General features: G+C 34.2%; 1 protein-coding gene across 1 annotated transcript; it reads right to left on the reverse strand.

Annotated features, from left to right (window-relative positions):
• Nucleotides 1–908: 908 nt before the first annotated feature.
• On the reverse strand, nt 909–5675 carry LOC18433522 (flotillin-like protein 3). The gene is made up of 2 exons (XM_006843608.3): nt 5173–5675; nt 909–2252 (listed from the first exon to the last, which is right to left on the reverse strand). Exons 1-2 carry the CDS (start codon nt 5569–5571, stop codon nt 1212–1214), a joined length of 1440 nt encoding a protein of 479 aa, XP_006843671.1. The 5' UTR covers nt 5572–5675; the 3' UTR covers nt 909–1211.
• Between the last annotated feature and the right edge of the window lie 10380 nt (nt 5676–16055).

Raw genomic sequence — 16055 nt, forward strand, 5'->3', positions numbered from 1 at the left:
AAGATATTTTGTATGCGACCCTCGTTTGCTCTTTCGTAAGTTTGCAAAAGGTTGAGCATGCTTTAGTTAGGGTAGAACTTTGGCTTGGTGCTGCATAGATTGGCTATCTGAGAGACTAACCCATGAAAAGTTAAGAAAGGATCCAAGAGCAATGACCCATGAACCCCTCAAGTTCACACATGGTTTCATAGGACCCCGTATCTCTTACTGTCGAATCCCATAATGCATCTCGAGAATAGATGGCGACACCAAGCACCGAACAAAATGGTAAAAGGATTTTTTTTTTTGCTCTCTCTCTCTCCCTCAGGCTTTGGCTCTCTCTCTTTGTACTAAAAATAAATAGTCTTTTCGTATACTCTCTCTCCTTGTACTAAAAGTAAATAGTCTTTCCGTATACTTTCCTTAAAGAGCACAATTACATTAGACGGGATGGACCTCACTAAAAAGCTCATGGAAAGTAAATTGTTACATAATGTAAAAAAACATAAACAAGACCTTCAGATTAGCTTTGTTGGAAATAACCTAATTGGGTTCAATCTGAATTCAGGCACTAAAATGGAAACTGAGGGAAGTTAACGAGGGTGCACTGAATGAGGTGTAGGCCTTAATAGCTCTTATGATGAGGACGAGTCTATAACTGCACACTCATATAAACCCTTCATGGGCATCCATAGCTATATGCATGTAAGCTTTAAAAGAAATAAGGGTGGACTACAACACTTGATTTTATCTTGTTGTTTGGTTCTTTCCTTATGTGTATGCTTGCTAAAGGTTGACCTTGCTTGAGTTAGGATCGAACTTTGACTTGGTGCTGCATTGATTGACTATGTTAGAGACTTACCCCTAGCAATTATTGTAAAAATTTAAGAAAATATTTAATGCATATTCATCAGAGGAGAAAGAAAATATACTTCTAATAAAACCTTCTCAATCTTTCTCTTTAATAAAACAAATAAACCCCATGAAATCTTATACAGACACCTAGTAATATTTATGTTCCAAAAAGAATACCACAAACCAAGACACCCCAAATCGAGTTTTGAGTCCATAATAACTAACTAAAAGACTTAATAAATGGCCTTTTCACTCTATGGTGAGCTAGAGGGCCTATAGGTTTTCCAATCTAAAGTTCTTTCATGTTTGGATAGTTCAGTGGTAGGAATCGAACTTGAGATATAGCGAGCCTGCAAACAAAAAGCATTAAAAAGAGGCTACTCCCTTTCAGGGAGTGAGCCCAACCATGATGGAGGAAGCATGCCAGTCTGCTCATGAACTGTGGTTAAGAGTGGTGGCAACATCCTATAAACCCCTGCCACCTGTTGCATGGCTGGTGCACCACCGCCTGTGCCCGGGCCATCGCCATTGCCCGTCGTGGTCCACAAGCTGATCTTGGGGGCGAGCCCCTGTATAGCCTCTGCATTGATCCTTGCCATCTCTTGGTACACCCCCATGTTTAACATCATGTAATCTCTTAGTGCTCTGTAGTCCCCTCCTAGAGCTTCGAGCAATCGCTTCACTTGATAGGATTGTGCATCTGCCAAAGCCATGAGCCCCTCTGATTCCTTCTTCTTCGTGTATAGCTCAGCCTCGGCCTCTTGCTGTCGCGTGTACAAAGCTGCATCTGCAGCTGCCTTGCACCCTTCAGCCTCTTTCTCCCTCTCGTACAATCCGGCATCGAGTACTCTTTGACGCTCATAGAATTTGGCGTTGGCCTCTTGCACTTTAGTCTCGTAAGCTACCGCTGCTTTGCTAAGCATCTCGGCCTTCATCTTCTCTGTTTGTGTCATCGCGTTGCGCTTCTCGAGCTCCATTTGCAGCTCTGCCTCTCGTATTGCAACTGCCTTGTTGGCCTCGACCTCCGCCACTTGTGCCTGTCGGGCCCAGTCGGCCTTCTTGGATGCAAGCATTGAGTTTGCTTCCGCCACCTCGGCCTCACGCTCATTCTGAAAGATCTTGACATCAGTCTTGACCCGAATTTCTTCCTTTTGGCCCTCTCCTTGCCTCTGAGTCGAGTATATTTTGGTCTCAGCGTCAATTTTTGACGCATTTTGGAGGGTTTGGCCGTCGCGGAGCTTTGCACCGATTTCTCCCTTCATCTTTGCCTCAGAAACATCGATGCGTGCTTGGTTGGCAGCCTCCATCTGTGTTTTTTGGCCGAGGTAGGAGAAGTATTCATGGCCGGGGACGTCAACGAGCTGCTTAACATTGGCATTGTAGATGAGGAGGCCAAACTGATTGAGCTCCAGCTGCACCTGTTACAAGAACACGCAAAAAAGAAAGAAAGAGATGAAGAGTTTAAATAATGGTACATGCAAAACAAAACAAAAAAAAAAAACAGAGAAGAAAAGGATAAATAAAGGACTGAAACTTGAATTTAGGAAGAATAAATTAGAACATTCCTGTTGAACTCTTAGAACAAGCTCACCTCCACCTTAAATTAGAAGAACAAACTAATGGGTGATCACTGCTCAAAACTTATTTTGGAAGAAAAGAAGTAAACAGGAAATTGGGGTCTTTAAAACATTGCAACAAACCATTTTGAAGAAACCAATAGATTGATCGTGTCCTTCTTTAAATAATAATAATAATCATTATTATAATAATAACAATAATAATAAAGATTATATGCTCTCAGAGGGATCATATCTAAGACTCACTCCCTCCATAAAACTGTTTTTTCAGGACCCCAAATTTTGGTGATACAACAACCTCAACTACCATCATTCTCAAAAAGAAACTAAAAAATAAAACAAAGAATTAGAGACCCTAAATAAAACAAATAATTGCTTAAAATTGATGAGGGATATCTAGTTCTGAGATGGTCAAAACTTACGAACTCAAATTACTCAAAAGTGGATTCCTAAATTTTAGGGAGTTAAGTGTTCTGCAAAGGGGAGTAGATGTACAGCGTGCTCCCGGGGGAGCGAGTTAATATACTAGCTGCCACCCACCCCAAATGGTGACATTACTACTTAACCTTATTGGCTTTGGAAGTGTCGCTTTGGAAGTGTCGCTTGGAAGATACAAGAGACGACTTGCCACTTAAAAAGATAGACATTCGATTTTTTACTGTTGTAGGAGCATATTCTTCATTTGCTCCCTTAGTATTTATATCTTTTGAACCTGGCCTCCAACCTCAAAAAGAAAATAAATAAAGAAAAAACCAACAGAGCCCCTAAAAAAATACCTTCATGAGATTGAACAAATACCATTCAATTTTTCTGCAGAAACATAGCCGTTTAAGTGATAAATACAAATAATAATAATAATAATAATAATAAGATGTCTATTTTAAGCAGGGAAAAAGTTTGTAAGAGATTGCAACTTTAAATTTTAGAATTAAGATGCACCGAAGAAATTCATTGTAAAAGATTGTTTTGAAATTGGAAAATCATCTGATTGATCATCTCGACGTCAAGATCGATGAATATCAAAAAAAAAAAGAAAAAGATTTTGAGTCCAAAAAACTAGCGCATCTTGCAATACATTTTCTGAACCGTCCATTTTTAATATTTTCATATTTTTATAGATCTACTTGATTCAAAACATTTTTCGAGTTTACAATTTTATAATTAGAGATAAAAATGGATTCTAAGGCCATCCTAAAAATTTTTACACCAAAATTACATCTTAATGATAATTTTTGGTCGTACACCTTACTTTGATTGTTTAAAGATGATAGTTTAAGGTTGTTACCTCATGCAAAACTACACCCTTCAAGTATTTAAAATTTTTTGAATAACCATCTGGTGATTGTGAAGAGGACCTCAAAATTTCCCAAATAGCTCAAAATCAAGTTTCCCTTTGATCATCAAAAAATTCTTTAGCAGCAACTAAGTATTTCAAAAAGTAATAATGGAGGATCTCAAAAAAAAAAATTCACGGCACCATTTTTTGTTTTCTTCCTAAGTTGCCCTCCTTTCTCGGAGGTAACAACACCGAACAGGTAACACACTCCCTTGTGGTTAAATTACAAAGGGAACGTATTCCTTGGAGTATAATATAAATTTACTCCCTTAGTAAAAAGACCTATTTGGGAGGATTTTTTTAAATTTAAAATTTTGGGAACCACTTAACAATCACTAGATTTATTTTCAAAAATAAAAATTTAAAATTTGAGTTTTTTAATACTTAGATATCAGAGGATTTTTTTTAATTTGAAATTTGGGGAACCACATTATTTTCAAAAATTAAAGTTTTAAAATTTGAGTTTTCTAATACTTAAATCTCACCCTCTAAAAATTGGACAGCCTTTATTCAATCTTGAGACAATAATTTTTTGAAGTGTGCATCGGGCACAATTAGAGGATGAAGGGACATCTCCAAAATTTAAGTTCCTTAAATTATTCCTAGGTGCGGTTTTACTTGAACGAGTAAATGAACATTATACTCGTGAAAGAGTATAATATTTTTAATAATTTTTTAGTGGGTTTGAAAGGAAAGAACCCGCGTGGCTTAAAATCAAACAAAAGCACCTTCCAGAAAACGAAGATGGCTAAAGACCAAAGGTATCACGGTTGCTTTTTTTTTTTTAATTATCATATGAACTTATACTCCTTTGGGAGTATACTATTCCTTTACACCCTCATGTAAAACCACACCTAGACGAAATTTTGAGAATATAACCTCTTCAATCTACCATTAATTTAAGGAACCCAAATTTATTAGAATATAACCTCTTCCATCCATTAACCTCAATAAAAAAATCGTAATTGTACCCATTATACTTGAAAAAATAATGAACATAGACAATCCAATTTTTAAAAAATGTGATCGTGTTAGAAAACTCAAATATCAATTTTTAATTTTTGAAAATAATCATTTAACTATAATTAGATGGTTCCAAAAAATTTAAATAGAAAAAATCATCCCATGTATTTTTTTTACCGAAGGAGTAAGCTTATATAATACTCCTGTTACCGTCGGAATATGTCCTTTTTCTTTTAATTTAACCCTGATGTATTAAGGAGTTTTATGAGGTTTTTCGCTTATCCTTACAGGACAGCAACTTACACAATCAACAAAATCAAGCAGGAGAACAACTTACAAAAAAAAAAAAAAAAAAAAACAAACTTCAGGTGCTCATAATTTTCTGGAAAACCTGGTAAAAAGACACAAAAGGTATCCATACCTAAAAAGCTCGCCAATTTTACGGAAACAGCAAGAACTCACCTTCTCAAAGACTTCTTGTTTGAACTGCTTGGTGCCCTTAAAGATCTCCTCCATGGTCATGGTTGCGGCCAAAACCCTGGTCTCCCCCTCGATGATTCCCTGAACCAGCTCATGAACATGATTCGAATTCTTGTCATGGGGAGAGATGAGGCGTGCGTAGCGGAGGAGGGCTTCCTCGTCGTCCACCTGAGGTCCGATTGTGAAAACTGCAGGGAGAACGAAGGGGAGCTTCTCGGCACTCATGGCCTGCACCTCGAAAGTGTAGTTCTCCGGAGATACGTCGAACACGGTGCATGACTGCCCCGGGAAGATCCACGACTTCTTCGCGAGCTTGATGTCGTCGATGCCGTACCCTGTGATCGCAAGGTACTCCGACGCGCTAGCGACCTTGTACCCCATGGCTTTCTTCTACACAGACAGAAGCGTCTGAGAATGTTCAAAAATATTGAGAGAGAGAGAGAGAGAAATTATAAGTAGAAAGTATTGAAGAAGTTGAAGGTGGTGGTGAAGGTTGGTTTAACGTAAAGATGGATAGGTATTAGGGTTTTATAGGGGAAAAATAAGATTTCTTTTTCGTTATGGAATTAAGAAGCTTCATTGAAGATGGAGGGAATTTTCCTGCATAGGAATTATCAACCCTCAACGTTTATGGGCCGTAACTGGGCCCGGCCAGGCCCTACTCCTTGCATTGGAAAATGTTTCTATTTTATTTGATGAATGGGAATTTATTTGTTATTTATTAATAAAAGAATTTAGCCAAGGTTTTCATACGGTTGTATGTCAAATCTTGCTAGCAACCGAAAGTTTGCAGCTCGTCTCTTTGGTTACATATCAAGATTTGGTTGCTTAAAATTGTAATTATATTTTTGTTAAATTTCTTTTTAGAGAGTCTTAATTTTCTTTAGTTTTATGGAGGCAAATAGATGGTTCATCTTAAAACAATTGTAACTAACGGTCCAAATGTTTTTTACATATAATTATTATTTTTAATTTTCAATTATTATTATTTTTCATATTCATGATCTCCATGTTAAAGATTATATATTTTCTAGAAATTAAGATCAAATTATACTTATTGTGAAGCCTGCATTTCTACAATATGCGGGCTGACTGCATAGAAACCGTGTCCTATTGCAAAAAGATGGTGAATATTTTTTTGACGCGGTTTCTTTGCGGCCAGCCCGCATATTGTAGAAATGCGGGCTTGGCAATAAATATATTTTTAAAATATCATTTGATCCTAATTTTAAGAGAATATATAATTTTTAATATGGAGGTCACGAATATGAAAAATAATAATAATAAATAAATAAATAAATGAAAACTAGAGACAATAATTATATAAAGAAAATGTTTGGACCGTTAGTTACAATTGTTTTTAGATGGACCACCTATTTGCATCCATCTTTAAAATGGATGCTTTATACGTACGGACCACATATTGTAGAAATGCGGTTCAGCCCGCATGAAACAATGTTCCGTAGTTTTGTTTATGAAAAACAAAGAAAGAGAGTCTTTTTTAGCGTAAAGTGAGAAAGAAAGATGGACCCCTCGTGGGTTTTTTTATTTCCCTCTCATGCTAGTGGGCATGTAGCAAAATACTCAAATTTGCTCATTTGTTTTTTCTACTTGTGAGTTCTTTCTCGATTTTTATTTCTCTCTAAAACGAGGTTATTTTTGCCGATTGTCTGTCAGTAATTTTATACTGTGTCAGTTATCTGCTCAAAATTTAACCTCTTCAATACTTTTTTTTGTTATCACTTAACATAAACAATAATTTGAGTTGAACAAATTATTTGCCAGAGGGGTAGAATAGATGCTTTTTGAGAGAGTAATAGGCATCTAGTTGTAATCAATGTCAGCTCGTTCAACTTGGTACGAGTCAGTTAGATTGGAATCGGGCAATAGACATATTTTGGTGATCCGGCGTGGTATTTAAAAAATTATATAAAATCTCAACAATGAAAAATTTGTTTGTAATGTATTTTTTTAATGTTTTTTATCATTTTAGCAAAGATTGGAAAGTATTTGGCCATGAATATTTATTTTTATATTTTCAAAAAATTTCAAAAATACCCTTCATCAGAAATTGAATAGTTTTTTTATGAAAATAAAGAAAAACAAAGTCTTTTTTTTTTTTAAGCATAGAGAGAGAGAATGGGGCCCCCTAGTGGGTTTTTTTATTTTCCTCTTATGCTTGTGGGCACATAGCGGAATAGTCAGATCAACGCATTTGTTCTTTATTCTTGTGAGTTTCTTCTCGATTTTTGTTTCTTTCTCTAAAATGCGGTTGTTTTTGCCGATTTTGTCTGCTAGTAATTTTATATTGTGTTTTATTCAATATTTAACCTCTTCAATTTTTTTTTTTAACAAAAAATATTTTGAATTGAACATATTATTTGCCTGAGGGGTAAAACAGATGCTTTTAGAAGAGAGAAATAGTACTCTAGTTGTAATCAATGTTCGCAATATCACTTGGTTCAACTCAAAACCAGCTGGTTAGATTGAGTTCTGGTTTTGATGATCCAACGGGGTATTTTAAAAAATTTATATAAATTCTCAAAAATAAGGGATTTGTTTGTAACGCATTTTTTAATGTTGTTTTTTTTTTCATTTTGGCAAAGATCGGAAAGTATTTGGCCATGAATACTTATTTTTAAATTTTTCCATATTTTTAAAAAAATTTAAAAATATCCCTGAGCTCAAATTGAATAGTTTTTTATGAAAATAAAGAAAGACAGTCTGTTTTTAGTGTAGAGCGAGAAAGAAGCCCCATAGTTGGTTTTTTATTTTCCTCTTATGCTTGTGGGCACATAGCGGAATACTCGGATCAATGCGTTATTCTTTATTCTTGTAAGTTCATTCTCAATTTTTATTTCTCTCTCTAAAATAAAGTTATTTTTGTCAATGTTGTCTGTCGGCAATTTTATACTGCGTCAGTTACCTGTTCAATATTTAAACTCTTCAATATTTTTTTTGTTGTCATTTAACAAAAATATATTTTGAGTTGAACAAATTATTTTGCCTAAGGGGTAAAATATTTTTTTTGTTGTCATTTAACAAAAAAATATTTTGAGTTGAACAAATTATTTTGCCTAAGGGGTAAAATAGATGCTTTTGGAAGAGAGTAATAGTACTCTAGTTGTAATCAATGTTGGCAATATCAGTTGGTTCAACTCAGAACCAGCCGGTTAGAATGGAACCGAGCAAATACCAGTTTTGCTTATCCGGCGGGGTATTTTAAAAATTTTAAAAAAATTATATAAAATCTCAAAAATAAGGGATTTGTTTGTAATGCGCTTTTTAATGTTTTTTATCATTTTGGCAAAGATTGGAAAGTATTTGCTCATGAATTTTTTTTTATATTTTTCTCATATTTTTCAAAAAAAAATCAAAAATACCTTTGGCACAAATTGATATTTTAAAATTTATTTTTTCACTAATTTTCAATTTCATTTGGATGCGCTTTGTTTAATCATATTTTAAATGCTTTTCCTATTTATACTTTAAATACTTTTCCTATTTTTTTAGAATTTTTGTTGTATTTTTTATTTTTTCGAACATTTGACTTGCCCGGTTAGGCCAATTGACATTGCCGGATTACCGGTTACTAAGAACCGGCCCTCGGCCGGATAACCAGAATGGTCTATAAGAAGAGCTAAATTGAAGTGTAAAAGTTTAAAATACAATGGAAGATTTTGATCAAATTCTGTAACCATTGGATTCAGAAAGGTCAATTGAAAAATCATTCTTTCTTTGACTAGAGACTTGTTTTTCTTTGTTTAATAATTTTGCTTTTGAAATATCACATTAGTACTAAGGTGTAGGGTGGTTCATTTGTTTCATGCAATTGGAATGAAGTGATGGACATTTGACTCGTTCCTTTTATCACAACAGACCCTTTGTGACTATTCCTCCGATGCATTTGGCATGCATGGAGTGGTTTAAAAGGGAAAATTATAAATACCTTTTAAAATCAACTTTCTACATATTTTATCTTAATATTTTTTGTATTATATCTTAAACGTCAATCATTATTTTTACTTATATTTACCCCAATCAAAAGTAGATGAATTTTAAGATGAAATTGTTATGCTTCTCTTTCTTCCTCTTTTATCTCTTTTTTTCTCTCTACCTTTCTCTACCCGACCTCTCTCTCTCTATCTCTCTATCTTCGTTCACTCTCTCTCTACCCTCCCTCACTCTTTCTCTCTCTTTCTCTATCTCTCTCTCTCTCCATTTTTTTTATGCGGTCAGGCACCGGACCACAAAAAAAATTCGGTCCAGCAAGGAGTGTGCAAGATCCCATTATAGGCAGGGGAGAAGTTATTGGAATTTGTGTAGTTTGTCACGTTTTACGCCGAACTGAAATTTTTTTGCGGTCCGACACTTTTTTATGCCGGACCACAAAAAAAGAGTTTTGTCCAGCAAGGAGTGTGCCGACAACATAAAAAAAATTGAGACATAAAGAGTGAGGGAGGGTAGAGAGAGAAACTGTGAGGGAAGGTATAGAGATAGAGAGATTAAACACGTAGAGAGAGAAAGAGAGAGGACGTGTGAAGAGGGGTATAAAGAGAAAAATAGAGATAAAAGGGAAGAAAGAGAAAAGGGCAATTTTGTTCCAAAATTCATTTACTTTTGATTGTGAGTAAATACAAGAAAAAATAGTACTGAGATTTAATGTCTAATACAAACAGTATTGGGAGTAGAATGTGTAGAAAGTTCATTTTAGAAGTATCTATAATTTTCCATTTAAAGTTGAAACTTTAGGAGGGCTCCTTCAAATGATACCCCTAAAAATATTATTTTATGGATTTAGGATATGAAATACATACCCATTGTCTTATATGTACTTAGGTTTTGGATCCATGGTTTTTGTATTTTAAAAGGGCACGGTTAGCATGCGGCCAAGCCCGCACATGTAGAAATGCAAGCTTGGCAATAAATATATTTTTTAAATATATTTTGATCTGAATTTTTGGAGAATTGATAATATTTAACATGGAGATCATGAATATAAAAAAAAAAATTTGAAAATTAAAAATAATAATTATATTAAAAAAACATTTGGACCGTCAGTTACAATTGTTTTTAGATGGACCACCTATTTGCATTCATCTTTAAGATGGATGCCTTATTCCTCGGTCCAGCCCGCATAAAACAATTGTTCATTTTAAAAATAGTACAACTTTGATGATATTTGAAGCAATAAAATGAACGGTCTAAAATTATGTGTGTGTGCGCTTATGTGGTTATTCTAATATAGCACTCTATGTACATGGGCAATATATATATATATATATATATATATATATATATATATATATATATATACCAAAGGATCACCATTAAAGTTGGCACCGAGCTCTAGAAAAGTTATCTCATGGGTGTGAGACTTGATTTTTCTATAGATCCGTATCAAATTTAAAGGTGATCCTTTGGGGTCCTACACACATAGGTGAGGGAATGTCCTATAAAATTTTATATATATATATATATATTATTCTAAGATTTATCAATCTAATAGTGGTTTTAGAATTTGCTACGCCAAAATATTTTACCATGAAATATAGTTAGATATTCAACAAAGACTTTTGACTATAACTAGTTTATGTATTATCATTTAAAAATTCCTTCGATAGTTAATTTCACACTTTAAAATATTTATTGGGCTTTTTGAATCATCTTGAATGGCAGAAGTAATTTTAGACTACAAATATGTATATCGATTGTCGGCATAAGGCCAAAACCATCTATCGTCTAGGCTTATTATAGATATGTCATAAGATACTTTACTCCCGCGCGTAAAACTCCACTTAGAATTAATTTTGGGACCCAAAATTTTGGGATGTAACCTCTTAAATTAAACTCAAAGATTAATTTCAATAAAACTTGGAAAAAATAATGTCTATCATCTAATTTTTAGACAGTGAGATGTAAGTATTGAAAAACTCAATTTTCAAAAAAAAAATTGGAACAATTAAGTAATTTTTAAACGATTCCCGAAATTTAAGATAAAAAAAAGTCCTCCTAAATAGGTCTGCTAACCGAGGTAGTAAAAACAAACTATGCTCCCGAGATAACATAATATACGTCCCTCTAGATATTTCCTTTTTTTTTAATCTCTTTCCTTACATTTTTGAGCTTATTCTAAAGGGAAACGCGTTTTCCAGCTTTTGCTGTATTGGAAGTATCCCTGCTAAACAAGGCAAAACTTAAATCAATGCATAGTATTAGAATATAATTCATCCTTTGTGGTATAAAAAGAGAAAAAAAGAGAAGGTTTGGATATAATTCATTAAATTTGTCCCTCTAACATCAGTCACCAGTAAATTTAGGATCAAGACTTAGTGCTATTAGCTGTTCTCCGGTGGCATTTGGTTGTCAGCAATATTTAACAATATTTAGTAGTTTCTTTCTTAATGCAAATTCTTCTTAGGTTGAACAGTGAATTTTCAAGGTCCCTTCTTCCATAGTAGAAATAACAAATCAATATCTGGCCAAATTCTTTTCTAGACATTCGAGACTATGATTAAGTCTTGGACTTGATTAGTTATGTGCCGATTTAAAGAATAAAATAAATAAATAAACAAATGATAGGTTTGATTTTGATGATTGATTGAAATCGCCAAACTAAAGAAATGATATTGCTTTTTCTATCATTTTTAGATTACTTTTTAAAATATTTGTATAGATAAATGAAGTGTTTAAAACTCGGTGAGCCTGACTCGGACTCACCCAAGTTATTTGTCCTTAACAAGGTGCTCGAGTTAAGAATCAAACAAATGGGGACGCACTAGGTCTTGTTGCTTCTTACCATTTTATTATTTACTTGTTCGAAGTCAGCTACATACTTGACTAAGTAGGTGAGTCTATCAAACCTCACTCAAGCTTGGAAACCTTGTAGAGAATGACAGATGCTATAATATCGGAACAATCCGCTTCTCTATTAGTGTAACAATTTCACACTAGCCCAAGACTCACAACCAGTAAGAAAGAAGAAGAAGAACCAAAATGAGGTAGAAAACAAATATTCATTAAAGAAAAAAATGGGTATACAAAGGCATTACAATCCTAACACCCAATATTAACATTAATATTAGTGACACAGAGGTACACAAATGCATTACAATCTTGACACCCAAGATTAATCTTAAAACAAGTTATCCAATTTTCCCACACAAACCTCTCTTTTTCTTTTTTATCATTAAGGATAGTAACCAGTGTTTTAAAAATCGTCGAGTCAAAACGGATTCGGGCGATTCGACACGGGAATCGATCACCCCGTGTCGATTCTAGTAAAAAATGCAGTATCGCCCTATTCTAGAGAAGAACCAACGATTCTTTATAGTGAACTGCCCGATTCACTGTTCAAGACTCGATGAACAGTGTAAATAATGAAAAATCACAACGTTTTGGATTGTTTTGATCAATTATTAGAACAAAATCGAATCTTGTAGGCATTGGATCTAACTTTACAGCCTTATTGAGCATTATAATCGAGCTCAAAGGTCGAATTTAAATAAAAAATTTATGGTTTTGTGAAGAACACATGACTGTGTTTAGGTTTTCTGCTATTTCATCAATGGCAGACAAAATAGGACACTATTTTTTATCAAATCAGAGGGGTTCTTACTCGTAATAATATTATTGACGAGAAATTGTACACCATTTTCACTTATTTTGGTTGATTACAAGTCAATTTTGGATTTGAAGTCACTGTTTCAAAAGAACAGGTAAGAGCTTCTTTTTTTCTGCTAGTTAATTAATTCCAATCAATTTTTAGCAAAGATTTTCTTCATATCATAGGGTTTTGGTTCTTTATAATGTTATTGACCATAAATTGTAGTATATTTTCTCTTTTTTAGTCGATTTGTGGTAGATTTTTTATTTTGAGTCATAGTTTTCTCAAGAACAGTTAGGTTTTTTTTTTTTTTCCAGCCAAACTATAAATTTTAGACAAATTAAAGCACTATTATGAATTATTTCATAGGGGTTTTTGAAGATACTGTTGTTCTTAATATGACTTTGGGTGTAATTTGTGGGATTAATCAATTTTTATTGATCGATTTTTTAAGAAATGGAGTTGTGGCTGCGTTTTTAGAAAGAGAGTTAAAAAATCTGTCGAACTGAAATTTTTAGCCGAATTAGAGCATCATTTTGAATGATTTCATAGGGGTTTGGAGGATAACAATGTTATTCATATGATTATTGGTGTTATTTGTGTGATTAACCAAATTTTGGTGATCAATTTTTTGAAAAATCATGATTTTCTGAAAAATCGTGACCAAGTTTTGATTATAATGAGAAATTAACTTATATTTTTCAATTTTATTGTTAAATTTTTAATGCAATAAAATGTATGTTGATACATAAAATGTATGTATGTTCTTGATACATATTTTATAATTATATTATTTTGATACATGTAGTGGCATTGTGAATGACTGTCATTGTAATTTTTTTTTTATTGATACTATATCATTTAAAAAAAAAAAACTTATTCTAAGTTTGGCTTATACATACTCTATTTATCTATAAGGAAGTGCTCCTTTAAGACGCTCCGCTATAACTTTAGCAATGATTTTATAAACACTAGTAAGCAAACTGATAAATCTAATATCCGAGAGTTCACTAATCATTGATTTTTTAGAAATCAAGGTCAAAAACGTTGAGTTAGTCCCTTTAAAAATGAGTTAATTCCCTATCTCAACCACACAATCCGCCTTTATCCAAGATCGCCAGATTATTGATAGTGTCCTTGTGGCACAAGAGTGTATCCATTCTCGAGTACCAAGCAAAAAGCTGGGTGTGTTGCTGAAATTGGACATGGAAAAAGCATATGGTAGGATTGAATGGGAGGTGTTGTTAGAAATTATATAGTTGATGGGTTTTGGAGTTAGATGGAGAAGCTGGATCTATGGATACCTTTCTTCTGCTCATTTTTCTGTGCTATTTAAAGGCAGTCCAATTGGTTTTTTCAATACTTCTAAGGGGCTGCGTCAAGGTGATCATCTCTCTTCATTCCTATTTACCATTTATGCAGAATGTTTTAGTCTTATGTTGTCCAGGACTGAGAGGTTGAGTTCCTTTACGGGTTTTAAGGTTGCAAACTCTAATATTTCTATCTCTCATCTACAATATGCTGCTGATACTCTTATTTTTTGTGATGCGGAGGCAATACAATTGGAGAATATCGCTAAGTTTTTGAAAATTTGCAAAGTTACTGTGAGGATTAAAGTGAATTTTCATAAATCATCTTTAGTGGGTTTAAATTGTGATGGGGAGGTTTTAAATAATTTGGCTTTGGTACTTGGTTGCAAGGCCGATTGCTTTCCCATTACCTATTTGGGGTTACCACTTTCAAATTCAAGATTTTCCATTGAGGTTTGGAATAGAATTATTGAGAGGGTGCAACTCAAACTAGATATGTGGAAGCATAAATATCTATCCCTTGGGAGTAGGGTAACTTTATTAAGATCTTGTCTGGCCAACCTTCTTGTGTATCAGATGTCTATGATCCAAATTCCAGCCTCGGTTGGGAAAAGAATTGAGAAAATGATGAGAGATTTATTGTGGGGCTCTTCTAGAGAGAATATGAAGTTTTACTTGCTTAGATGGGATGGAGTTTGTACCCCTAAGGGTGAAGGTGGTTTGGGTATTCGTAATATTAGAAAGTTTAATCAAGCTTTGTTGTGTAAATGGTGGTGGTGAAGCATTCACTTAAAGGATCATCTTTGGTACCAAATTTTGGTTACTAAATATGAATTGAATACTTATGGTTTATGTCTTGGTGGTGGCAGAGGAAAAGAGACGTCTTATATGTGAAGGGCTATCTCTAATTGCAGTCCTATGATCTCTGGTTACTTTAGATGGAATATTGGAAGTTTGTCGCAAGTGTTATTTTGGCGTCACAAATGGCTTGGTGACTATCCCTTAAAATCCGTTTTCCCTGACCTTTTCCATGTGGCTTCTAACCAAAATATTTTCTATGGATAGGATTGGCAACCGGTTTTCTTGGAATATATCCCTCATTTATCAGCGTTTAAGTAATTTGTTGTTGTCCCACTGGTGCTCGCTTATGGAATTTTGGATAAGGTGTATATCTCACACCAAGAAAATGATTTGATTGTATGGGAGATTGAAAGTAATGATATTTTTTCTGTGAAATCTTGTTATAATTTGTTCTTCCACAATCGATGGAGATGGTCTTGCCCTAAAATTGCTCAAATTTGGAAATGGCCAATCCCCCACAAAGTCCAAGTCTTTGTTTGGTTGGCCGCGCAAGATAAAATTTTGACTATTGAAAACCTTCAAAAAAGGGGCAAGATTCTGCCAAATATCTTTCTGCTATGTAAACAAGATGGGGAATCAGTAGTACATCTCTTGCTTCATTGCCCATTTACTTCTAGATTGGGGCACTGGTTGATGGGTATGGTAGGAGTTTCTTTTGTGTTGCCTCAAAGTATCCTCGAGTTTGTTTATCAATTTAATCTTCCTTTCCTCCCTAAAATTGGCAGTGTGACTTGGAAAATGACAAAAGGAATTATACTTTGGGAGGTGTGGAAGGAGAGGAACAGAAGAACTTTTGAAGTATATGTTATGTCTTTTAACAAGTTAGTCCACTTAATCAAACTTTCTATTTGGTCATGTGTCTCTGTTTCCAAGGCGGGTTGGGGGATTTCTAAAGTTGATGTTGCGGTTAATCTTCCAAAATTGTTTTCTCTTGGTATGTATAGATCTCGGCCAAAGGGGTTACGGTTTGCCCCGCCTTTGGGGTGCCCGAATCTAAAATTTGATGGGAACTCTCTTGGGAGTCTGGCCCCAGCGGGTATTGGAGGTGTTTTTCAAGATTGTTTTGGTAATACTGTGCTTTCCTATGC

The sequence above is a fragment of the Amborella trichopoda genome, chromosome 8 (assembly GCF_054954075.1).
Source record: "Amborella trichopoda isolate Santa Cruz 75 chromosome 8, AtrichopodaSantaCruz75HAP2 v2.0, whole genome shotgun sequence".
NCBI lineage: Eukaryota > Viridiplantae > Streptophyta > Magnoliopsida > Amborellales > Amborellaceae > Amborella > Amborella trichopoda.

Excerpts from the sequence above, each read along its gene's own strand:
- LOC18433522 (XM_006843608.3), bottom strand. The coding sequence starts at position 5,571 with ATGGGGTACAAGGTCGCTAGCGCGTCGGAGTACCTTGCGATCACAGGG. Across the intron at positions 2,253-5,172 it reads AACAAGAAGTCTTTGAGAAG|GTGCAGCTGGAGCTCAATCA; the intron begins GTGAGTTCTTGC and ends TTCTTGTAACAG.